General features: G+C 42.8%; 1 protein-coding gene across 1 annotated transcript in view; it reads right to left on the reverse strand.

Annotated features, from left to right (window-relative positions):
- The window catches only part of sphkap (SPHK1 interactor, AKAP domain containing), a 27,381-nt gene extending 1,547 nt beyond the window's left edge, over nucleotides 1–25,834 (reverse strand). The window contains 11 exon segments of the mRNA XM_018660056.1: nucleotides 447–496; nucleotides 1,227–1,310; nucleotides 2,352–2,513; nucleotides 4,131–6,757; nucleotides 6,759–7,522; nucleotides 8,491–8,755; nucleotides 9,505–9,645; nucleotides 10,050–10,109; nucleotides 21,418–21,528; nucleotides 22,907–23,009; nucleotides 25,424–25,834. Coding sequence (XP_018515572.1) covers nucleotides 447–496; nucleotides 1,227–1,310; nucleotides 2,352–2,513; nucleotides 4,131–6,757; nucleotides 6,759–7,522; nucleotides 8,491–8,755; nucleotides 9,505–9,645; nucleotides 10,050–10,109; nucleotides 21,418–21,528; nucleotides 22,907–23,009; nucleotides 25,424–25,458 — 4,402 coding nt within the window. The 5' untranslated portion in view covers nucleotides 25,459–25,834.
- Nucleotides 25,835–26,153: the final 319 nt, after the last annotated feature.

Consider the following 26,153-nt stretch of genomic DNA (forward strand, 5'->3'; position numbering starts at 1 on the left):
CAAAGGTAACAGGACTTACTGTATCACTATGTTGTTCTCACCATCAAAGCTTCTTTTCTGTACTTGCTTGGACATCAAAAGCCAACGCACCGAACCCTAATATACAATCACATAGTATGTTCAGCTTCATAAAATAGAAATATCCAGAGCTCAGTTTTGCTTTGAGATAATCTTTGTTGGAATCTAAGTCATTAAACAAAGATGAACTTTGTGCTGAGACGCTTCTGGAACTATGGGCCCTTTTCAATTATGGATGACCATCCTTAATTCAGAGAGGAGAATTGCCTCGATTCAAGCACATCCATTTGAGGGATTAATCACATGCTGTACCTTGAGTCACTCAAGAGCTGTTTAGTGAATAGAGAGATGCTAAAGTTGAGGAAGGAGGTAAATAATTAACAAGTTGATAACACTGAGATGACATGAGAATCCTTCACCACACTTACCAAATACGTTCTCCTTGGTTCCCACTAAATGGCCTTTCTCTGTCTCCTCGCTGTGAGGGAAAAAACATACTAGCTGAAAGTTATAGTAACATACAGTATCACTTTAAGGAATTGTTCAACATTTTGAGAAATTTATTTCCTTGCCAAAAGTTAGATGATAATTTTGATAACACCCTTATACAGCACAGTAAATGTGAAGCTACTGGCAACAGCTGGTTAGCTCAGAATAAAGACTAGATACAGGGAAACAGCTAGTCTGGTTCAGTTCAAAAATAACAAAATCTGCCTATTAGTACCTCTTAAGTTCACTAATTAACACTTTATGTCTTGGTTGTTTATCTTGGTTGTTTAATCCATACAAAAACCTAAATCTGAAGAAAACACATCATATTTTTATGGGGCTATTTCATCTAACTTAGACCAAAAATCAAATAATACATAATTACATAAAACCTTGAAGTATATATTGCAACTGTTAGTCTTATTGTGTTTACAAACTTTACATACATAAATAGAGCAGAATGTAATAAAGGAAATGCAGCAGGCTGGAGAGGCTTTATGTCATTTAGTGGATCATTATTATCTGTGCTAGAGTGAAAACAGAATATGTAATTAGCTGTAATTTTGTGTCATGTGCATTAAGTGTTAGGCTAGCAGCCCGTCACAGTCTCATGTCACCATGAGAAAAAGCAATATACTTCATGTCATATAAAAAAAGTCTATGGGCACCAGAGTGACACATTAATGAGAAATATTTCAGCACTGGCCTGTGACAGTTACCTGATTACTGTGCTCTGACTGGGCACATCAGAAAAAGTATCCAAGTCTGCCAGGCCTAGGCTAGATGTGCTGCTGGTCCCATTCCTGTAAACCAATAAAAAAAACAAGAGATAGCGTCATTCGCATGTTCTCTCAAGACATCTGACACAATCGCTGACTTGTGAAGAGAACAATAACCGGGCGCAGCGATGCAGGTCATGTTGTTCGTTAGCTGGTGATTAACATATAAATAGCAGCTGCAGCAGAATCGCTCAAGGTGGGAGAGCTGGTGATTTTTGTCTGGCAGCAAGCCTGTCTGAATATGAGGATGAGGAGAGTTGGAGGCAGTTTAGGTGGGTAGAGTGGACAGGCAGAGCTGGCAGCCATGCCCTTGTGTCAAAACATGGATCAGGGATGAGGTGGAGTTAAAGTAAGCGGGTAGATGGAGAGGTTGCAAGGAGCAGCAAGTGTTATGGTGGTGCAGACAACTACCCTTGTAGTTGATTAAGCAGCAAGCTGGTATTTCATATCACTGCCACGCTGAACACAGGGAGCCTTCCAGCATACCCTTTCCTCTGGAATCAACGTGTCAACGCCTTTAGAATAAATGCATTTGAACATGCAGTTTAAAATGCTTACTTAGTATTCGTAATATGATTTGGTCCATTATTATGGTACCTGTTTTTTAAGACAAAGAGAAAGCAGGGCATCTTCTACTACTAGCTCATTTCAACGAGTGAACACAGAGCAGATGCTCTACGCTATACGTAGAAGTTTAAAAAGTTGGTGTAGTTTGGTAAAACAAATGAGAATTTAATGAAGCAGAGAATGGCATAGCAAATGTTTTGAACTAGAGGGCTTTTGATGTTAGTGATCACAGCCCTGTTCCACTGCAGCCCACTACTGCAGGTAGTTGTGCGTGGGGTGCAAGCAGAGTCTAGCACTGTATGCGAGCTATGGAGAGGGCTTTGTGGAGTGACATCTCTGCCGTTCGCCGCCTGAGCAGGCGTGGATATTGCAGCAGCAGGGAGTAAACTGGCATTGGCACAGGAGAGCACAAGTGTCAGTAGCAATGGGCCAATGAGAGTGGGGTGAGGGTGGGAGTGGCAGCGTTTGGAGCGGTATCAAGGAGCAACGGTTACTGACCCCTCGCTCAGCTGGATAAAACTACTGGTCTCCTCGTGGGGGTCATCCTCGGGGGTTATATGGGACCAGCTCCCCATGCTCTCTTCACTGCTAGCACTCATAGAACGCTTGTCCCTCTTGACTACTGCAGCCACCGCCGCAGTTGGCCTGTCCCTCTCACTGCTGGGGAAAGCAAACCGCAAGATGGTGGGAATGACCATTCGACTAGATGTGCACAACGTCTGCTGTAATGTGTGGTTAACATTGGCTGTTTTTTCAGTGTTGTTCCAATGTTCCTCCTCATCAAACACAAGTTTTGTTAAAACTAAAATTACACTTTAAAAAGGCAGTATTGGGACAGTTTCTGCTCTAACAATGATAGACAGTGCAGTAACTTCAGACAAATGACAAGCCTTTGGAATTTGAAATAACTATGTCCTACATAAATAGAAAGCTAATTCATTTCAATATCTTTAATGCATCAGCTAACTGCATTCCCCAGAGGCACTGTTGGATTTTCAGTGTTTTTCATGAAACTGATTAAATTAAGTCATAATCAGATGATTGAGGGCTGCCATCCTCGACAATTCCAGGGGGAAATCAGGTTTTATTGACTAGGCGAGTGATTGAGTTCCTCTCTTACACAAGGGACAAACAGATGCACTCCACTTGTTCCTGGATTACATGTATTATAAAGTGAAAAGGAGTGTGTCTTGTGACTCTCCTGTTGCCTGGGAGCCGTTCAGCTGTTTTCCTCTTCACACTCTATTGAACATGTTTTATTCTGCTGATCTAAGTGTCATTTAAACACTCAAAAGACCAACAGATCTCACCTGATTCCTCACATCTTAATATTATAGTTTCACTTTCCTCTATGTACCTCTCTTGCACATTAGCATCTCTTTCCACATACACATTTTCAGCAGGTTCATTTGATTCCAGACTGAGACGCACCATGAACTGCTCCAGTCTTCATTACCCCCAGAATATCCACTAAAATGTCTTCTGGGAGAGTCTACGCTCTGCTGCCTCCTCTGAATGGCCACACAGACACTTTGAGTCTTTAGAATTAGAGTGAATCTCGCCACCTTGCTGGGTCCTTCTCTTGCTAAAATGTCAGTTTGGTTTGAGAAAGACGTCTGGCCATGTCTAATAATGTAATAATCAGAGGGACTACATGCACTTATTACAAATGAATTGACTTTATATAAACAGCATTTTTCAGCTAACCTGCCCCTAAACAACTTAAGCAACTCAAACAAGCTTTCAGCTAATGTGAGTCAATGCAATCTAAACACCAGTGTCTAGTGGTTTTAGTCTGTAAGCCAAGTGTGAGAGCAGCTTGTACCGATCAAGGTGAGTTCCACAGCTCCACAGTGGATAAAAGATGAAGCCACTAAAAGCTTTCTGCACACACTGTACATCACCCAGACAGTGTGAGTCACAGCCTAGCCAAAGGTTTGTCAAACCTTACACACTGCTAAAATAGATTAGTTTTCCCTTGTGAATGGATCCTCTGTGTGCCTGCCACTCTTTGATCAACCTCTAAAAATAGCTTTGGTATGCTTGGACAATTGTAGGGCCTGGAATATGTTTGTTTAGTGCTGACTCTTTCAGATGTTTAATGTTTATTTTAAAAATGAGCATGTAATTCTTCATTTTCTCTCTTATTCTCTTGTCAGACAGATTCATCTCTACATTTCATATTTACAGTATGATGATTCTGCTGCTGGGCTATAAAAAACTTTGTGCCTGAAGGAAGGGTCTGACTTTTGCATGGGACTGTGAGCAGTGTAATACCTGCTGCCATTTGCTGCAGCTCTCTCCGTACGCTTGGTAGCAGACGTGTCTGGGGGGGGTTCCTGGGGTCCTCCTCCTGTCCTTTCCAGGTTTGAAAGAGTCTCCTCATCCTTCTGATCTCCCTCAATGTGGATCAGCGGCACATCTCTGGGGCTCCTCATGCGGGGCACGCTGCTGTCACTAGCCAAAGACCCTACTCCAGTAATGGCTTGCTCCTGGCTGGACCTGCTCCGACTACAACTTAGGTGCGATTGTTTGAACCCCCTCCTTCTTTCGCCAACAGGCATGTGCGGCTGTGGGTAAGGCCCAGGCGTGCCCCCAGCTACATCTTGCTGCCCCCCAAGTGCAGACTTGCCACTATCTACTATGTCAGCCGCCAGGCGATTGGCAAACTGCTGCACATGGGGCTGGGAATCTCCTGCGGCCTCCAGCTCAATACTGTCCTCTGGATCAGCAATGATCTTGTTCTTTCTCATTAAGGACTCAATAGAACTGGACCAGGTCTCATGAATCAGCATATCAGTAATCTGGTCAGTCTTACCCCTTTGATAGAGGCAGGAATCTGACTTACACAATCCCATGGCTGACACTGAGTTGGTGGGGTAGATATTCAGCGTGTCTCCATGTACGTTGCGGGCAAATCCGTCAAAAGAGTTGGCTTTAATTGGTGAGTTGACAGTCAGCCGCGAGTCTGAGGAGCGCCGGTCTGGGACTGAAGACTGTCGTATGCAGAAGGGTGTCCTAGGAGAAGGGGGAAACAGGCTGTTGCTCCATTCTTTAGTCTTGGCAATGCCATACTCTTTATTTTCCTTATCCATGTCCCGAAGCATAAACCTATAGAACTCCTCTGTGATGCTCTCTGTGCTAGACTGTTTGGACAGGCAGGATGAGGCCCTGACATTCAGGTGACCATTTTTCTTTGATGCAGCTTGTTGCACAGCTGCAGCCAGAATGCTGCTGGCGTTTTTCCCTGCGTAGTAGTCCAGCAGAAGGTCAAAGCCCCTGCCCTCAGTCTCCATCTGGTTTACCATGAACCGTGAGAATTCATCTGTGATGCTCTCACAGCTGGACTGCTTGGAGATTGAGCTACCACGACTCAAGTTCTGACCTAACCGACTGCCAGGCCCTAGGGTGTTGGGTGTACCTGAGGGGTCTGCGTCTTCTTCTGGAATGCTCTCATAGCTGGATGCCTTCCCTCGGCTCCACCTCTCGCACTGCAACCTGCTGCGTGGCTGGCCTGTTTTGGAAGTGTCTACCACATTAAGCTCAGGGCAGTTCATGATCCTGGCTGTGACTTCTGAGGCAAAGAGGGCAAATGGATCCTGCGGTTCATCTGGGTTCACTGACTCGTCCACCACCCGGTTTACAAGCCGCTCCATCAGCTCTGGTTGCTCCTCTGTTTTTCTCTTTATCTCACTCAGGCGTGGTGCCCGATGTTTCTTGGAGGCGGCGTTGCTGTTCTGACCCTCCTTCCTCCTGAGTACTGTGCGGCAAGCAGGGATCAAGTAGGCTTCTGGCCCTTCAGCAGACGTCCCTTTTAGGGCACAGAACCAAGGCTGTTTCCCAGTGGAGTTCTCCAGGCAAATGGCTGCTAGTTCTGTGGCCATAGACACCACTGTAGCAGCCAAATCATCAGCGTAACAGGTAATAGGTGTCCTGGATTCTGAGTCCATTCTCAAGGAGAGCAGAGAACTGCAAGAGTTGAGGGAGGACTGGGGGGTGAGGGAAGCCTGTCTGCTGTCACTTCCTGTCACTAGTCGCCCCCTCTTCTCTGTGCTGTGAACTGAGATTTCACTCAAAGGGTCTCTGATGGCACCACTACCCTGCTGGATCTGCTGGTGGTCAGTGAAGTCCTTGGCAGGCAAGGAGGTGGATTTAGACTGACTTTGTCTGCACGAGGACTGCTGCTGTTGCTCTTTGCTGTGTGCTGTGGAAGAAGATGCAGTGAGATCATTTTCCTCAAGCACGTATTTCTCCTTCGGCCCAGGAAACATGGTAAGCTTATCTGTGTAGTGCAGCGTGCTGCTGTGGTTCTCACTATTAGTGGACTGGCTATGGCCAACTAAGCACTGTAATTGACTTAATGGATCCTTGCTCTCCTTGGTGGTAGCAGGCTCCCTATAACAAGTATCACCCTCTTGTGTCTCAACTGACCCTTGGTCACATCTAGAGATGTGACTGATTTTTTTCTGTGTCAGGCAAAGGATATCAAACAGCAAATTGTTTACACTGTCCTGCAGACAAACCTGGAGGCTTGGTGCATCTTTTCCAGTCCCTTCAAGTTCTTTTTTCTTTTTTGCTTTCTCTAAAGCATGCTTAAACAGGCTGTCTGCAACCTCATTTATTAAGTCATCCACCTCTCTTTCATCCATGTAGGATTTTTTTGGACAAGTAATGCCATCTACTATCTTGTTATGTGTGGCCTCTAGCAAGTGAGCTACACTTCTGTAGCCTTGTGGTTGAGTCAGCACCTCTGCTGCTTCCCTGTGTAGGACCTCAGCAATGTTGGCACGAAATGCTTCGACGCTGGTGCCCTCTGCTACGCTGCAGTGCAGCGTGAAGGCTGCAGAGGCCTCGGCGGCAGACATCAGACCCCGGGATGCTGTGTAGACTTCAGCAGAATCTAGCGTCAGAATCACCGCTCTCCCCTGACTCCTCCGTTATTTCCACAGCTGCTACAGCACCAGCTACCTGAGCCATGCCACACATGGCTGAGGAGAGGGAGTAGTCACCTCTCTCCTCCGCGTCCTGCAGATCCTCCTCTGTGTCATCCTCTGAAGCTGATTCCATGGCGAGCTGTTCTGTCAGCTGTGGTGTAGTAATGGTGCCAATGACACTGGCAGCACAGGCCAAAGCCACCTCTACATGCTTGGATGAGTGTCCTCCATTGTGGTGGGGAATATGAGCCTGTGTTCTATTCTCTGGCATCTCTCTGGCTTTGGCAGTGATATCCTGGTCAGGCACATGAGACACCTGGGTCTCTGGCCATTCTGCAGCTCCATCAGAACTGTCTGGGCTCTGAACTATAACAATCTTGGGGAGTTCAAAAGAGCAGGTGCGCTGCCGGGAAGGCTCTTTGGTCTTTGAAGGACCGGTGGAGTCGGATGGACGACTTGCAAGGGACACACTGACAGCAGCCTCAGAGACAAAGGAGGTTTCATCTTGAGAGAGGCGTATGAAGGCGTCTTGCAGTACTGACTCTGCCAGATTGGTGGCGTAGTGACCAGCTGATTCCTTAGTGTGGAGGTTTGCTCGCTGATGCCCTTCCCTCTTCACCTCAGCATCCTCCCTGCTCTGGTGATGGGCCAGCTTTCCCCTCTGACATGCAAGTCTGACACAGTGTTTCTGTGCAACCTCTACCAAGCTCTCTGCCAGATCACCGCTGTCTGGCTCTGCGAAGAGAGAGGGGGAAAACAGAGAAAGACAGGGAATGAAAAATGTCCACTCTGATTAGAAAGTAGCTCCATCAGTTTCCAAAGTGTCATGGCAAGAGAAGAATATTACCCTGTTTTCCCCTTCACTGAGCTAGGTTATGTCTTATTTGTCCCATTCAATTTCAGATAATTATTTTTCATCAAACACATTTCACCACTGGGGTAAAACTGTGGCAATAAATATATACTTCTCTCTTGTGTTACACAGTCTCAGTCACTATGGACATCTTTCAGTGCTTGCTATACAACCACCTCAGTTGTTTTGCTGCAACCCCACCAGGAAATACAGGATTAAATTCTACTAAATGTGCTGTATTAGTTTTTTAAACTTGATGTCTGCTCAATAAAAACAAACACAACTACAATAATGTTTACAATATTAAATAGCCAGTTCTAGTTTGATGTCAGCAATGTCAGAGTAGTTGACTTTTTTAATACTGTCAATGTGGCTTTTCACTGTTTCTCACTTTGCAATGAAACTATTGTCCTTAAAAGTAGACGTGGGAGGAAATCCTTAACCCCTGTGCTGTTGTACACTGGGTCACACAAAGGACAGTGTTTTTAAGGCAGCTATAATTAATTAAGCTATGCCTGATAACATTTATATAAATCTTAAGCTTCAATCAATGCATAAAAAAGTGCAAAAATGTTAGAATATGCACAGGAATTTATGCAGATGAACTTACACGACTTTTTGAAAATTAAAATTTGTAGCTGGATCTTAATCTCTCTCAAAATACACAGTGACAGACAATCATGTCACACATCTGTAATGTTCTTCTTATTTAAGCACAGTGGTTCAAGAAAAAATGGCCAATATAATAATATTCAGCAATACAGCATGTCAAAAACCCATCTAAGAGATCCTGACAAGTGACACACAAATGCAGTTGAAAACAAATTGTGGTGGAAGCAATGAGGCTCACCATTTCTGAAGCCGTCATCCTCGCTGTCATCTCCAAGGTGTTCTGAAGCAGTCAGGAAGTCTTCCTCTATGGAAGAGATGGAGCGATTGGTGTCGTCCTCAACCCGCTGACCTGCTGCTCGGCCCTGCTGATGCTGCCGCTCGTTTCCCCACTGCAAGCCGATCAGGAACTTGTTGATCTCAAAGATGATGCTGCTGGGTTGGGTGGAGCGTCTTTGCCCTGAACACTGAACCAGGCACACTCCTGTACTTCTTTGCTGCCCGCCCTGAATGGAACATGTACAGATACCAATTATGCATGCACACACATAAGCACACATCATATACAAAGTTCTTCCTGTGAACACAAATGAGATATATACTCTATATATTATCAGAAACATCTTAAATCTTTAGTGAGTTGATGTAGTTCCCATGCCTGTTCTTCCCTGTTTTATTCAATATACTATTAACTCATTGGACTTGCTCATGCAAGTTTAATTGTCTCTGCAGACTCCTCAGGCTGGGCATTGATTCTAACAGTGGTTTTATGCAGTGATGTATTTAGTGAGTTTCAAAAAGTCTATGAGATGGTCAATGGCTGGAAGAGAAGACTGTATTTAAAGATAAACTCCAATAAAAACACAACAGGATATTAGTCAGCCATAATAGTTTGTTTAATTTTTATGTATGTTTAAAGTTTCAAAGGATTTTGAAATGAAAATGTAAAATCTTTGTTGTGAAGTCGTTTATTGTTTCCTGTATATGCAAATGTTGATTTTCTGTGTAGCATGTAGTTCTATACTATGGAAGACGTGGAGATGTTATTATTGGAGTGAAAGGGGGAGAATGACAAGATAAAATGAATGTGCTTCCTCCTTTGGATTTTTTCCAGCACAAAAGGTTCAAATCTAATCACACAAAATTGCTGTACAAAAGTAAAGAACAGCTTGCACTCTCTGCCTCGTACTCCAGGCCAGTTAATTCAAAGGCTGAAAGTGCTTGCAAGGATTTGAAAGCATCACTGCAAACTCACCTGAGATGGGAAGTGTGGGTGTGTTTGGCAGGCGTCTGAGGCTTCTAGGCCACCGAGCAGTAGGATCTCATTTTCTTTCGGCTGGTGGACGGTAAGTAATTCAACGAGCTTTGGCAGATCTTGAGACACTGATGCCAGTTTCTGCAGGAGACATGCCGAGCACAGGGAGATAAGCAAGATGATAACAAAAAAAGCTTTTCTTCAAGTAACTTCAAAACTGAGCATAATGTGTTCTGTGTGCTTCTAACTCAGAGACACATAATTATAAAATCCTTCCTGTGAGAAGTCTTGATCCATGTGGAATGATTATTGATCGCCCACCGCTGCCGTCACCAGCTGCAAAAGGCTGCAAAATCTGCATATTATCTAAACAAATCAGCCCTCTAATTCTGGGTAATGATCCTGAATCCATGGCAACTGAGCCAATGTTTATATGTGAAATACAATGAACTCCTGGGAGATGAAAAGTGGGCGGGAAAGAAAAGGGGAGCACGCAGGAGGGGCAAGAGGAGGGAAAGAATGAGCACCAATGAGGATGAGCTCACCTTGATGCTTTTGTCATCACGGCAGTCCGTTTTCTGAGGATCCAGATTTACAAAACAGATCTGAGAGAGAGAAAGAGACACACAGAGCATTATAGTGACAAGTAGATTTTACCACAAAAGCTGCGCAGGAGTAGACTATGAAGTGCCACGTCTTTGTCACAAATCCAACAAACCAGGCAGAATGATAGCTTTCCTCTGAGTAACTCACCATTCAAAAACTACAGCAGGTGTCTGTCGTGTCTGAATAACCACTGTAAGGTACTGTCTCTCACTGGCAGAGCTCTTTCTAAGAAGATGTCCATGTCTCAGGGGTTGCAAGTAGCAGGTGTAAACTATCTCTCTCTCTCTTCTTCCGCTTTCCTCTCCCTCTGCTTCCACTCTTTCACTCTGCCTCCGTCACACTCGGTGCACCCTTCTCTTCCCATCTTACTCGCCTTCACCTCTGGCTGCAGGTTTAATGGTCTGTGATGGAGTCCTCATGTCAGTGCTGGGAGTCTGGGACTGTCCAACGTCTGCTGTTTGATTCTACAGCGCACAGCCTCTGATCTAAGTTGGCATAGCCAAGTTAGTCCTGTGTGGCTAAAAGGATAAAGCACGACACCAACAGCATTTGATGGGGAAGGGGGAGTTAGTTCCCACTTGAGCACCCATACTCAGCCTGTGTGTGCAGGGTACCGTGAAGTGCTCTGGGAGAAGTCACATTTTTATGTCTCAGTCACGAACATATACTTTTCTATATATGTCTGAATGTCTGAACATCTGAATGCTACCATGCTTGTCATCGCTAATCAAACCTAGACATAATGTGACTCACTGAGGCAGTCTCAGTCTTTCCAATGCAGAACACGCACAGGTGGGATCCTGCTGTCTCTCTTTTACCTCTGCCATCTCCATATCCGTTCTACCTGCTGCTACACCCCCCCCTTCTCTGCTCTCTAAACCTGCGAAAAAAATATATATAGTTGCAAATAATCACATCTTGACACACATCACTGTTTGAAATAATTTCCCTTGAACTACCTGAGGTGCGCTTGATTCATCCTGCCAGGCTTCTAAGCATCCTCAGTGCTTGTGAGATAGCATAATTTTAATCTTTTCATTTATTTGTGTTGTATTCAGCAAGATCTATTCCCAGAAAGTCATGTCAAGGTATAGACACCACAACAGATCCAGCATCAGGGTTTATGTATATTCCTTACTGTTTTCTCTTTTAAAAATCATGTCATGTTTTTTGTTTGTTTTCTAGCTGCAGATCTGAAAGTGAAGCAAAAAACCAAAACAAAAAACCTGCTGCAATAAATAGGTCAATATACTCGTGAGTTTATATTTCAGAATAGCTGTAATTTTGCTGCACTTTGCATTTTCCCTTCCTTTAAAAGGAAGTTGGGGTCTGCTTCATCAAAGTGAGAGCTAAGATTAAGAAGGAACAAAACCAGGGAACAACAACAACAACAAAAACTACATGCTACTTCAGCTGAGGCAGTAATGCAGTACTTTCAGAACAGGCCAATTTCCCCCCTCACCTCCAATCTGGTATCCTCCAGTCAAACATAATATTTTCCAAACTATCACATCTAATGTGATGAAAACTGCAGCTTGGAAATGGGAATCAGTCAAGTATAAAAAATGTGAAGTCAATGGCAGCTGACAATGACAGAATATTTGAAAAGGTTTTCCTGTTTCACCCTGATCAAACTAAGTGTGTGTGTGTGTGGTGTGTGTGTGTGTGTGTGTGTGTGTTTCCTCCTCTGCCCTTCATGGACTGCATATGTCACCTGTAACATTTCTCTGAATACCAAGAGGCTTCATCCTTTGTTACCCTTCCCTCAAAATAACAGCCTGAGGAGTGCAAACAGTTTGCTCATTTGCTTGTCTGTTGTTTAGATCAGTTTAGTGAATGTGATGAGGACCTTTTTGTCAGAATAGCTATTAAATGTCAATGACATACACATTAGACCTGAGATTATTCTGCACCATTGACTGAAAACAAAGACAATGGCTTGATTTTACCACGCACAACCTTAGTTTAGTCATTCTACTGTGAACTTAGATGCTGTTCTTGGTGTGGAATAATGAATTTTTGTTTTATTTTGTTGTAGAAAAAAAGCATGTTTGTATAATACATGTACAAGCAATTTGGCTACAGAGCTCTTCAATTTCTATTCACACCACAACAGAAGAACAGGAGGTATGATGCCCTTGCTCAGGAGAACCTCGGCAGTACTTGTACCAATACTGGAAATCATCCCAGAAAAGCAGTGACAACACCTCCCCCCTCCGCCTGCCAACACCTCGCCTGCAGATAACACACAGTTTGAGAAAAAAGCGAGGCGAGTGATCCACGATTTTGACCTTGAGAAGGGTTGAAGCAATTTAACCCCGTCAGACGGCAAGAGCCAAGAGGCAGTTGTTCTAAATTTGGGACGCAGAAAACCATCTAGTCATCTCTGTGTCCATGTGTGAGACGAGCCCAGGGACACGCTCTGATTCTATCACTTTTTCACAGACATACTAGATGGCGCAAGCTCGGGCCAGCCTGTCTCTGAAGGACTGACCACGTAAACATCGGCTGAGGACTATAAAGAGCGAGAGAGTGAAAGAAAGAGATGGTGAAAGCAATAGGTTGATGTGAGGCTAAATTGATACAGTGAAAGCAAAGTGATACACTCAGGGGTTTTAAAAGTACTCCAGACAAGAGACATAGGTAGTCACAACACCGTTAGGAGAAGTAATGTTGAAGGTAAGTTTGGACGACTAAACTGACACAGTTAAATCAACAAAAACAGATTTTTTGGCCCACTCGGGGTCAGCAGAAACAAGCTGTAAACACAACACTGACATATTATCACCTCTCGAGTTGTTAGGGTGAACTTATTTAACAGATCAAGCAGATACAGAGCATCAAAACCAGTATCAAATTTAAATACTTATTATGTCCATACAAAAAACTATGTATCTACTTTCAACCCTCTTGATATAAACAACTGTATTCTCCCACTGCATCATGTTTCAAACTATAGCCGCAGCAGAGATCGCAGTGTCTCTCCAAACTTTCTCACTTCAGTAGGTACTCAGCTCATGTAAAGCTACAGCTGTGCTCGACATTGGCCCAGCCAGCCCAAGTGAAACTCAGGGTGACTCTGACCACCTGTGCTGATGGGCCGCTAAGACCAAACTGGACAAGCAGCAATGGAGATCTCAGCCTCAGATGCGAATGCTTGAATAAATCTTTCTGTAGGATAACATGAACGCCATCTTAGGGACTGAAGGGAAGACCATGTAGGGTCACTGTTAGTGTTTTGTTCCCAATGCAATGAAATAAAGAGGTTACAGCTTCTCAGTGCAACTAGTAAATAAACCCGATTTCAACCATATTACACATTTTCCATCAGCAGATGGAGTTGGTGGTAGCTCTGTTGATGTGCGAGCTCAGTAGCTGCTATGTTGTTTTTGCAACCACTCAGTTGGTTGGGGTGTTGATCCGCAGACCCAACAGCCAGATTCAGCCACAGAATGTTATTATTGGAGGTACAGTGTGTGTGCGTCCAAGACACTGACAATGCAGAAGCACACACAAGGGTTCAATTGTCCCAATTTATTTATGCATAAAATCCTATTTGGCCTTGGACATACAAAACTGTCAGGCAGGCAGATTTCTTTCTTTCCCCTGCACACACACGCACACAAAACAAACACACACCTCCAAAAACAGCTTATGCAGATACTTAGCCACAGTTTCAATGCAATATTATGTGCACAGACGTGGTCAATATAAGAAACCATTACAAACATTTCAGTCTCCTTTGTCCATCAAAGCTTCACTCCTCCTCAGCAGCCCTCCCTCTCTGCTCACTACTCTGATCCTCCCACACACAGCTGCTGCTTTCACTCCTTCTGTCTCCCTTTTTTTCCTTAAGTGTGGCTCTTTTCTTTTTTTGCTCTTTTTAATGATATGAAACACAAAACTATGTTTCTTATGCCGCATATTTAGCCCTTCATTTTACTACGTGCTTGTTTCTTGTGTTGTCTTTCTTACAAATGCAACAATAGAGTACAGCTACTTGAAACAACTCCTCACAGTCTCTGGTGTTATACATGCTACAGGCATCTATTGATCATACATTCATAGTTAAGTTCCTTTACCCTTGCATTAATACTGCCATTGTCTTCTGTGGCTGTCTTAAATTAACACCCTTCTGGTTCAACAGAGCTCCCTCCATTGTAAAGTGTTTTTAATTTAATTATACCCCATTTTAAGTTTAATTTAATTCAAATTAAGTTTGGGGGAAACAGCATTAAGGCTCAGTGAGTCTGCCATATTAACTTTGTGATGCGACCCACAAGCTACACGGTGCTGGTGTAAAGACCAGACAGGCATGCTGATCTCACGTACTGCAGACAGCCTTACTTTGTGTTCATAACATTAAGTACATGCTGAGATATTGTAGGATGTACCATCCCTCAAATACAGATGTGAAAACAGTGTGTACTTGATCAATAGCCGTGCCTCTCCACCTCTAAAAGAAATAGGTTATATGCGGTGTTATGAGTGCTGAATATCAAACATACACATGCACTAACACAAATAATGTTTGGCTGTGAATTGCTCAGCTTGGAGCCCCGGGCTAAAGAGAGCGTCAAGAAGCTGATGCTGTTCTGGTTCTTCTCACGGCATGAATAATATGGATATGTTATGGGATATGTAAAAAAACAGAGGATGTATAGTGTCTCTGGGGAGTGTATACATTCCCCTGTGGGTCAGTAAATGTATATAGTCACCAGAGGATCATACATTTATCAGTAAATATGGAGAGAAATATGTTCATATGATCATACAAGAGAACAAAAAAAAGAAAACCTCTTAAGGGCTATGATGAAACTGGCTAACAGCAGGTGATGAGCAGTCAATTGCTGGATGCTTAGGAGCTTCCGCTGACTTTGAAATGAATAAATTTTAATGTGTTGTTTTCACATTTGGAGAAGTGCTAAGACATGTTTTCATCACAATGTTTTCCACTGTGTTTTTAATGCTATGTGTCACCATGAGACATTTTTTATCCTATCTCCTGATAACAGTGCATATCAAATAAGATGTCTGTGTTTAAAGAGTAACTTAACATTAAACTGACTTCTTTGACACTTTATTACCTTATCAATTGATCCTGGACCCATTTTATGGTGTTCAATACCACAGAAGTTATTTTCTTCTTTCTACAGAAATCAAATCCTCCTAAAACAAACCTGTAAAATATCAATTATGTGCCCAGGGACACTGTTCTGTCTCTGTCTGGGTTTTGTATGACTTGATATCCTTATTATTACATGGTGCATATTCCAAAAAGAATTGGCCTAAAATCAATCAAAATATCTAAAACTGATTGGGAGGTTGGACCAGGGCCCCCACACCTCACTTTTGCTCTGCAGCCTCCAAGCATATTAATCCAGCCCTGCCTGCACCATAGAGTCATCTCTACACTCTTTTTACAGATATTCACTTTTAATGACACATGAAAACTAGTATTAACCAGAAGAGGACTTCTACTGTTAATAGAAGAGGTTACACTTCAGACCAGTGACTGCAGATTCTCATCATGTCAGACGGACAGTCTACAGTAAAAGGCACAGAGGAGAGGTTTAGGTTTAAGAAGGAAGGAGAAGGTTTGTCTTCCTGCCCTGATCCTGCTGTAAGTCAGAGCTCCTGCCGTGCTTGACGGCATATTTATTCTGTTCTCCCTCTCTCTGGGCTGGGAAGGGATAGGTCAGGACACAACACACTACCTGAGTGTAAAGTGTTTGAATCCGGTGATGAATGGATCACTCTCCTCCAGGGGACTACAGGTTCAAAGCAGGAAGACAGACAACAGAGAGGAATGGACAGTGTTGAGGAGGGACACTGCAGACTTAGTTATACTTCACTGAATAGATTTGGTAAAAAAAAAAAAAAAATCTGTACACTCTCATACTGACTTCTGCAAGTTTTTTTTATTGCTTTCCCTCTTGTTTTTTTTCTTTTGTTGCTTAATTTTTTTTAAAATCTCATTCTGTTTTAACCTGTGTACACTCATTAAATAAATACATCAATAAGAGGGAAATACAAGATGTAAATCAAATGCAGAGATTAGGAAACTATTTGCATTGCAAAAAAATAAATAAATAAAGGTGCAATCTTCCTCCTCAAAACGCTCACCCTGTCAAATCTCTCAGGGGTGTGATGGAATTCAGTGTGACTATCACAGCAACATGACACTTCTCTGTGACTTCATGCATTAAAACATGAGTGAGTGATCAAAGGTGACAACATGATGCAGCCAGAGGTGGGTGATAGAGCGAAACGCAGAAAAAGCTTTTATCTTTTATTTAGCTCACAGTTTTTTGGCCTTCTGCACTCACTGTTTGGGACTATTCCTGTTCCTGAATACATAAACACTGAGTTTTACTGACTCTCAAACAAACGGTTCTTAGAAAATTCAACCTAATGGAGCTAATTTGGGTTCATTTGGTGTATCCCTAAATAGCTGGCTTCCAGTAAAATGAGAGTATGCTGTTTTTAACCTTTAACCAAATCCCCAAAAAACTCCATTCAATACAGTAATTGCTTTGGTCAATTAAAGCTAAAAAAAAAAGGCCAAGTCAACAAAATGAAAACAATCAAAGTCCTCTCTTCATTACCCTGTGGTCTGCGTCTTTTTCTATCACTCTCCACTAACAGATTTTCCAATGTTTGTGTGTGGTTTTGTGGCTACTCCTCTCATTCTTTGGGGATCAGCAGTTCATTGTCTCACCCTCTCTTTCTCCCCCTCTGTTTTCCACTCTCAGCTGTCTTTTCTGCCTCCCAGTACAGTTCAGACCAGGACAAGAGAATTTATTTCTCACACACTGTCATCAATCGTGAGCTCCCGTTTGATTGATTGGCTGCGTAAACCGCAGAAAAGCCGTATGGAGAATTGAAAGTCAGAAGAGCAATTTGTCACGTCAAAAGTCCAAGAGTGATACTGCGGGGAGGACGGGCTGCATCTGCTCGCCCTCCGCCCACCCACCCACCCCCCGATTCATAGAAAACAGATGCACAGTTAAGAAAACAAATGACCATTGTCTTGTTTAAACAAAAACTGTGAAGATGAAGCTGCTTTTGTTTTTACATTTCACAAAGAGAACAATGAAGATAAAACTGTCCGCATAATCCCAAACTCAGGTAGGAGTTTGAGAAGTGGGGCCTGTTCTGCGGAGACAAGACGGCACGAGTGATGTCTTTGTTCTCAGGTTGGCACTCGTTGCAAACAGCATTTCAAGTAAAGAACGATGAAGAGGAAAGGCGTTGAGCTACAATGCATAAATCCACTTTATGGGACTCTATCTGTATGGTCAGCATAGCATTTGGGCTGATGTACAGACCATCTGCCCTCCACAAATCCACTAAAAATTTAATGAACGAGCAGTGTACTCGCCAAAACTTGTACTGGTATATACGGTGAGCTGTATCAAATATTAAAAACCTCTGAGAAGCTCTTGCATAGACCTCACACACAGCTGTTTGAGTCTTACGTACATCTTGTCCTAGATGATACAGCTGGTTTCAGGAACATTCAATTCAGGATGTGGCTGCTCACACTTATGAAGTGTGACATGAGTGTGTGAGAACGGTGCTCTTTGCTAAATTACTGCTATTCCTGTTACCTTGGCAATGATTATCAAACACTTGAGGCATGTTTTAGGGAGGAGTATGGGGGAAAAAATGTCAAAACACTTTGTGTGTGTTACTGGCATTTATTCTGCAGACGACAGACCAGCTACAGTTCATGACAGAGGAGTTAAAGATAAAAAAGTAACTCTAGCTCATGTAATGATTTTGTGGTGAGGACAAACTGCAGGAACTTTTAATGGCATCATTTAAATAAGGCTTGAAAGCCCTGTTATGGTATTTGTTGTGTTTAATCACTGTTTTATTATTCATTATTCTTAACATTGACCTGCCATTAAGACATTAACTGTGCTATGAATTAAAAGAGCTGGAGAAGTACTCTACAGCCATGTGTAAGGTCATGCTTGTACTGTGCTTCAGGATTTCTCTATGTGAAGATTTTTTAATCCAGATCTGTGAGACTGCTCTTGCAATTAAACCTGGTATAGGTCATGGCTCAGACATAGTTCTGCTCTGAGTCTAGAGGTATGATTTCAGAAAAACCCTAGAAAGCAGCAAAGAGGGAAGCACGGAAGATATTTTGCAGCAAAAGGTGAAAACTGACTTCACCCCTGAGGGAATGAAATCCAGGCTTATTATTAGGCCATCAGTGAAGTGTGGGTGAATATGTCATTCATATGAAGAAACGACATTTCAGATGATGTTATTATGGAGAGGCGATTATGTATTTCAGGTGCGTACTTTAATGAGACCCGCCAACAACAGGGACACTGAAGCAAATCTCATCTTCCACAAAAAAAAAAAAAAAAACATCTGGGTTTGGTACTCATTTATTTAGAGCATTGATCCAATTTATATCACACAACACATACCACCTCCTGCTGTAAAACTGAACTGATACACTTGCCTGTTATTCCTCCCGACATACAACAAGCCTGTGTGGCGTAAATCCTGAATGCAATTCATGCTTAACTTGCAATGTAAAATGAATGAGTGATCAAAGGTGACACATCAGAATTGGGTGACAGAGAGGATTAAGTATGTGTGTCCTCTGCAGCTAAAAGCCTTTCTCTTTTTAGCTCTCTTTCTTGATGTATTTTATAAATTCCCACATCCACAGTGTCAAGAATACCTTTGCTAAATGTCAAATTAAAAATATGTTTTGGAGGACAATGCATGAGTAATTTGTGTAGACTATAACCACCCTTCTTTAAAGTAATTTTATATGTGTTTAAAAGCCAGTTATAGTGAGTTGTCTTCAATGTTCTTGCCTGAAAATGTTTTGATACATAACAATGTGTAAAGAAGGGAAATGTAAAAATGGTGCCGGAGGCCTGGTTGGAGTTTTGGTGTAATGGTGAAAATCAGTGTTCAGATTAAAAACACCATGTTTACAAAGACATATAAAGACATGAGCTTGTCGCCAAAAGCTCAGTAGTTAGAATTATAAAGACTGATTACAAGATGTAAGAGTCTGCTTCTCTATGTCAACTTAAATAACCATCAAAATTTCATCATGATGCTTCAAGATTTGTATTTCTGCTAAATCTATCAGAGCATGCACTCAACAGAAGGCAAGGAGAGCCTGAAAATGGCTCATTAACAACATTATGTACTACAGACCATCTTGCGATGAGATCACACCACGCGCCCATCAACATGTTGACGTTCCAACCCATGAGCACTCAGTAGTCATTACTACATTATTGACAGGCATTGCGGCTGGTGTGATCCCATTTCAAGATGGCCTGTAATGTCTTACAGAGGACTGGGATACAGCCATCTGTGACTTAAAACAATCTAGTCCAGGGGGGTAAAGTTTGGGGGGGGGGGGGGGTTCCGTACTCCCAATCGCTCTACTGACATATAATCTACACTGACATATAAACACCTCTCCAATTACTCAAAAGTGCCTCTGTGGTAATTCCCGCCACAGTAGGTGTCTTCAGGGACACATTTTGCCATACAGACTCACACGGTAAAATCAATACCAGCCACAACTTGTCATGTTGATGTATGTATGTCAGAGAGCTGCAGATTGTGATTAATAATCTTTGAGTTAGTAGAAATGGTAATAAAATAGAGGGTGATGATTGCAGTGATTAAAACACTGTAAATACAGTATAAGACTCAGAGTAAAGCAAACCATTTTTATCATTAAGCATTCTGATTGAGGCTTAAATAGCTTTCATTAAATGAATGTTATCATGCTGAAAAGCACTGCTACACACACAGCTGATTACTATCTTCGGGTAACTGTATTCAACACATATGCAAAAATCAATGTGATTAAAATAAATGTATTAAACAAATGTGTACAGTAGTGCAGCATTCTTGTTGTCAGCCAAACCAAATTCAAAGGCATAACTTGTAAGGTCACTTGAAGTTGAGTTGGCAGCCTGAACTGATGCTGTCACACTGAGAGTCCTGAAAGAAGAAAGTGGGTAGAGGCAGATTTATGGAGACTTTACGGAGACTTTACGGAAGAGAGTCAAGCTCACTAAATCTTTGAGACCTTAAATACTCAATATTACAGAGATGAACTATAAAGACCATTCTATAACAGCTTTTTTCTTTTCAGTCACAGTGTGTAATAAAATTAACACAACAGAGATGCTACATCTACTATGCAAAACCATCCTCCTTTAATAGCTCAATTACCAGGTACCTGCTGAGACTAAATTGAGCTTTTGACAATCTTACTGCAGAATGAAATTGCATAGTTTACAACATCTGCTCAAAAGAAAAAAAACTTATGTCTATTTCAAGCAGCAAAGTGCTTATGAGGAATCATATTCAATAAGTGGAAGCAAAAATAAATGCACTTTTCAAACCCATTTTCAAGAATGCAAAACACAAGCCAGACCCCTCTTTTCATGCACAGAACCAGCAACAATGCCAACATGAGCAAGTGGAAAAGCACAAACATCAGAGGTAACATTGTTTATGGAGCTGTCATTTGTGAATGAACTGTCATTTACGGTGATATTTCCTTTCCATTGAGTACATGAAGCACTGACACACCCTGAAATACAACATCACATGAGCATGCAGCAACATAGGAAGTTAAGCGTGCTGTTATGTCTCTCTTTTAACGCCAACTGCTCCAGTAGAGCTGCAATGTGGCTAGCTGTGAAAGGTGCGGCGCTACACAGGGAATATCACAGATGTTCAGATGTATTTGTGTGTAACAGCAACTCTGCCTTTCCCAGTAACTCCACGCACCAGCTGTTGCAGCATATAAAGTAATATTGAGTATTTAAGTTTCTACTTCGACACTATGGAAAAATCGCAGTAAAAGGAAAAAATACAGAAAAATTATACATGCACTGTTTGTTTTTTAGAGGAAGGTAACTAATATCTTCTAGTTGCACTACCTAGTAATGTCAGTATGGCCATTGTATTGGGCTAAGTCACACCCATTTTGGCATCGCTTTCTCTCATCACAATGCACCATCAACCCTCATGAGCAAAACCCTTCAGCTAAATAGCAGCAAGAAAGCATCAACAATCTGTTGCAACAACATTTCTTTCACCATCTCCATGCCTACAAGCCACTCAGAGGAAGCAGAATGAAGAGAGTGCAGTTTTTAAACGTCATCCCACATTATTTTGGCCTCACAGTCCAAACCGTTACTTCTGCCATTTGAGGCCTTAAACATGATGACTTGGTCCATCTTTGTTGCCAAAAGCGCACGCGTGTTTCATCACCCGCAGTATGCTACTCACCATGGTGCAGCTGCCCTCCGTGTCGTCGTCCAGCAGGCCCAATCTGCACAGAGCCTTCTCATTCCTCAGCCAGTACTCGGACGAGTCCAGCACGCTGTTACTGCACAGCACCTGCAGAACACAGATAAAAACCCAGCTCAGGTACAGCAGAACTGAAAGCACACTACACGTGGACACGCATGGAGCATACTGTATGACTACACACAAACAAACACAAACAAACACACACATACACACACACTGTCTGAGTCATCCATTCACTTTCATCTGCCAGCCTCTGTGTGTGTGTGTCCCTCTGCTTGATGGGATCATCTGACCTTTCTCCAGAACCTTTGCCTCAGGATAAGTGTCCGTGACAGAGGATCGATAATCTGTCAGCTAACCAGACACTGCACATTGTATATACACAACAGTTATTGTTTCCTCCTTGGGGGAACACTCAATGAGGCTTTTTTGTATGAAACCTACAGTCACACAGCAGCTTTTGTCAATGACAAGCAAGTGTGTTGCTGATCACTCACTCAAAGACTATTGACTTGCCTGCTTTAAAATTCACCCATTACAATGTCAATGTATTTACAAAGGTGAATCTTAACATTTCCCTGATGATTGTCACAATGATAGGATTTGACCAAATAGTGTATTTATATCTATTCATTTGTGAAACAAGAGGGAGGACATTTTCTGTGTAAAAAAACAGCAGGTACGAACGATTAAAATAACATGCTATACATAAGGTAATTCTTATGCAGTTACGCAATATCTGTCATATGTCAAATGTGTGTTGTTCTCTCATCTCACTGTGTATTTTTAGTGTCAAATCATACCCCCTTATGCTTGCACCCTCAGGAATAGGCCATCTGTGCAGGCCCACGGCCAGGTAAAGGTGACGTAGACTCAGCTGATCTCACTGAGAGTGATCATATCAGAGGTTGCTGGCACGGGTCAGCGGAGCCTGAGGCCCAATTATAACAAAGCCGTCACCTTGTGCCTCTGCAGGACACTGGAGTGGAAGTCAGTTAAGATCATGAGTGCTGGGCTAATTAGGACCACACACCAGCGAGTCCACCTGCACACATACACGTACAGTAAGGGACACACACAAATAGACCTACACACACTTTGAAAGGAAATTCAATATAGCCTCCACCTCAGCCCACTGATCTGTACTATTTCCCCTCCTGTCTCTCTGGTGCTGGGAGATGATAAATCTACTGGGCTGACCTGAGGGCATGGCTGTTCCTCTTATTACACAACCCCTGGGTGTCACTAGCACCCCGGAGGAGGAAATGAAAATCTCTTCCATTGCTGGAAGCACACAAACAGCTTGTGACGAGGAGACAGATATGACGGACAGGTGCACACGCTCATGAACAGAGGGAGAAAAAAAAGTGAAGTGGTCAGAGCAGACAGACAGCTGGACACACATAGAGAGAGATGAACACCTCCATCCCAACATAAAACAAATGTGATCCAGGTCTGGTCTTACCTTCTTACAGGCGCTGATGGACGAGGCCACGGTGCTGTCTGCGCTGCATCCCTCCACCTCGACAGACTCCGAGCCTTCAAACATGGCAGACGACTGGAAGTTACTGCAAGGCAAAAGGGGCATGAGGTTTGACTTTGTCAGAGCAAGTTCTTGTCAAGATGCTCAACACCTCCTGTTTTCAAAAAGTCTGGGATCAGTAAGGATGGCTTATCTCTGCTCTGACTGGAGCAGCCCATTGCTTGTCACATTTGTTCATACAGTACAGCAAGTGGCAGTCTTCCAGCAAATTAACCAGACAGCCACTGTCGGACAGGAGAACTATTTGAATATTCTGAGCTGAATACTTAATTCTTTCACCTAGATTATTCCCAGACTAGCTATTCAGAGTCAGGACAGCTTCACACTTACAGAAATGTACCGGTTTATGGCCAAGCAAGGTGACATTTCCTATTATTTATTGATGAGTACAAAGAGTTTTAGATGTTGGTCTTTGGATGTCAAGACCTTTTTATCACATTATTATTTATGGGAAGCCATTGTAGCTTCTAAGTTTCTAAAGGGATGTCTATGATGACTTCTGCCTCTGCATGAGTTGCATAAATATACTCATGAAACAGACTCTCCCATGCATGAAGGCAAAGCTTGTTGGACACATTAGTGAATTGCAGTTTTTTGTTTTGTTTAGTTTTTTGCAGAAGGCTATCAGTGTGTTCAGGAGACCCTGCAGCCAGTTTCCAATTTCTGTGTGAGATAATAACCTAATATCACACACATACTGTATGTAAATAAGTATTACAGTGTCAAAAATTCATGGTCACTGTGCCTAATCATGAAATTTGACTTTAACAGCAGTGGCAACAGAGGATTAAAGCAGGACAAACAGGGATAAGGCAACATGTGACCTTCATTTGGTGCATAAGACAACATTATTCTGCAAACTGTAGTGATGATAATGTCTCTCAGACTATGGCGAGCTTGAACAAAAAAAAAAAAAAAAAAATGCCAGGAAGGCGTCGTAATCCACCATGCATGCTTTCACTGAGATAAGCCAAATCGAAGCTTATCTGGAATGGCATTAATGAGGATCAATTTGCAAAATAAAGAGGAGATGCATATTTAAATAGGAGCAGCTGTTTTTTTCCCTGTAATCCACATATTTCAAAGCAAATTAAAAGCATTCCGTTTTGAAAGCCCCCCAGGGATCACACAACTGTATCTATTTGCAGTTAATGAACATGCCTGATGTAAATAATTGTGTCACGGGAAAAGTGAGTTTGCAGTGAATGGCTGGACACACTGAAAAGATGATGTACTGGAGATAAGTGGATGTGATGTGCTTTAAATAGGATGCTCTATCTGCGAGGCTACACATCAAAACACCCAACACACACACAGACATAGACACACACAGGCAATGATTCTGCGGTGAATATGTTGGATGCATGCAGAAAATTGGAAGCGAGTGACACTGTAAAAAAACAGAAGTGAAAAACACTATAAAAAAAACTGAACAAATTGGAGCTGTCTGTGATGTTCATGCAAATGTTGAGTAATTTTCACAGAACACTGAAGAAGACTGGCAGCACTGATTCGTCATGCGCGACCTCCTTTCTAATCTTTGCGCTTAACGACCTTTCCGTCACGACACTGGGATGACTGACAGGTAGCCGCGCTCTCATGCTCCCGGGTCCCCGGGTACCCAGCAGGCACAAGTCAGATGTGAGGATACAATTAACCCCCTGAAAATGTCTGGCTTTCAGGGACAGCCCCCGGTCCGCGGTTTTAATTTACCGTGAAAGCTTGTGTGGTTTGAGGATTTCGCCAGACTTCAGAGGACAGCTTACACTGGTGCACAAACGGGGAACTTTTTCTTGTTTTAGGCTTCGGATTTCACTGCTTTGGAAAGCGTTCACCTGGACTAAATAATCAGTGTGGGAAGTTCAGGGTCTGCAGACTGAAGAAGCCAACAACAGAGGAAATCAGCAGAAAGGCCCAAAGCTTATTAAGGAGCAAACTAAGATGTGAAAACCAGTTTTAACTCTGGCCAGGAAAGCTGGAATATCTTGTTTACTGCACAAACACTGACAGTCTACTGTGAGAGCGGCTTTACTGCAACACTGCATGGATTTTGGTGCGCTTTTTCAACACTCAACACTCACTGACACACTTTGCACAGTCAAAAAATCACTATGCTTTGATTCAATACAACATAGAACATAGATACTGTGCTGCTGCCTTACATTTATTAAATTCCAGTGCTACTGTAAAAATATCTAAAGTACTATATTTTATTAGGTTGCTACAAATGTCAAAATCCATTTATGGAATATTGAAGACAAATATTAAAGTGGCACCAAAGATGCAACAAAAATACTGCCAAGTAAATGTTCACTATTGTATTCCAGACACACAGTTTCAGTGCCAATATAGACATTATGTTGATTTCGTTTGTAAATGTGCGACGATGATCATCGACGTTTTTTTTTTTAAATCCCGGGATGACAAGCAGTCTCTTACCTCGGCGTTTTCAGAAGGCACTTTGCGCCCGCCATTCTGTCAAAAAAACAAAAACAAAAAAACAAGGCAAACTGTCCTCAACCGGTGTGATTATTTCCTCTGTGGACACAGGGGAACAGGGAGAGGTAAAGCGGAGCGCCTCCACGCGTAATTGTCCCTGGGACACTCTCCGGTCCAGATGCGCATCCCCGACCGAAGCACTGAAGGAATCCGAAACTGCTTCACCGTGACTGAAGGACTGTGATGAACTGAGCCCCGCGGTATCAACAGCAGCAGAAGCAGCAGCGCACCACTGCCTGCCCTGCGCGTGTGTCCGCCAAGTGCTGAGTGCAGGCGCAGGAGCCCCGCATGGATCAAACGTAATGAGCTGCACGACGCAGGCAAGGGCATGGATATGGGCAGTGCGCGCGCATGTTGACGCACGCGAGTGTGTACAAACAGAGGCACGCGCACAGGAACGTTTTGCTACCAATACACCACACACGAACCCCAAGTTAACCACTGACAGTACAGGGCGCTTTTGTTAAAATGGACTGCAGGCTGATAACTGTAATGATCCCTGAGTACTAATAAAGACAGGCAGGTGTGTAACAATGAGAATGAATAGGCTGCAATCGAGAAAGCAGTTCTGACAGCATAGGCAGCAACTGTAGTGAAGAGAGAATTAATATAGGTTAAGTAAAGCATTCACGTGATCTGTAAAGACGGAAAGAAAACCAGGGTTTGATGT

This window comes from Lates calcarifer, linkage group LG21, assembly GCF_001640805.2.
Source record: "Lates calcarifer isolate ASB-BC8 linkage group LG21, TLL_Latcal_v3, whole genome shotgun sequence".
Taxonomy (NCBI): Eukaryota; Metazoa; Chordata; class Actinopteri; family Centropomidae; genus Lates; species Lates calcarifer.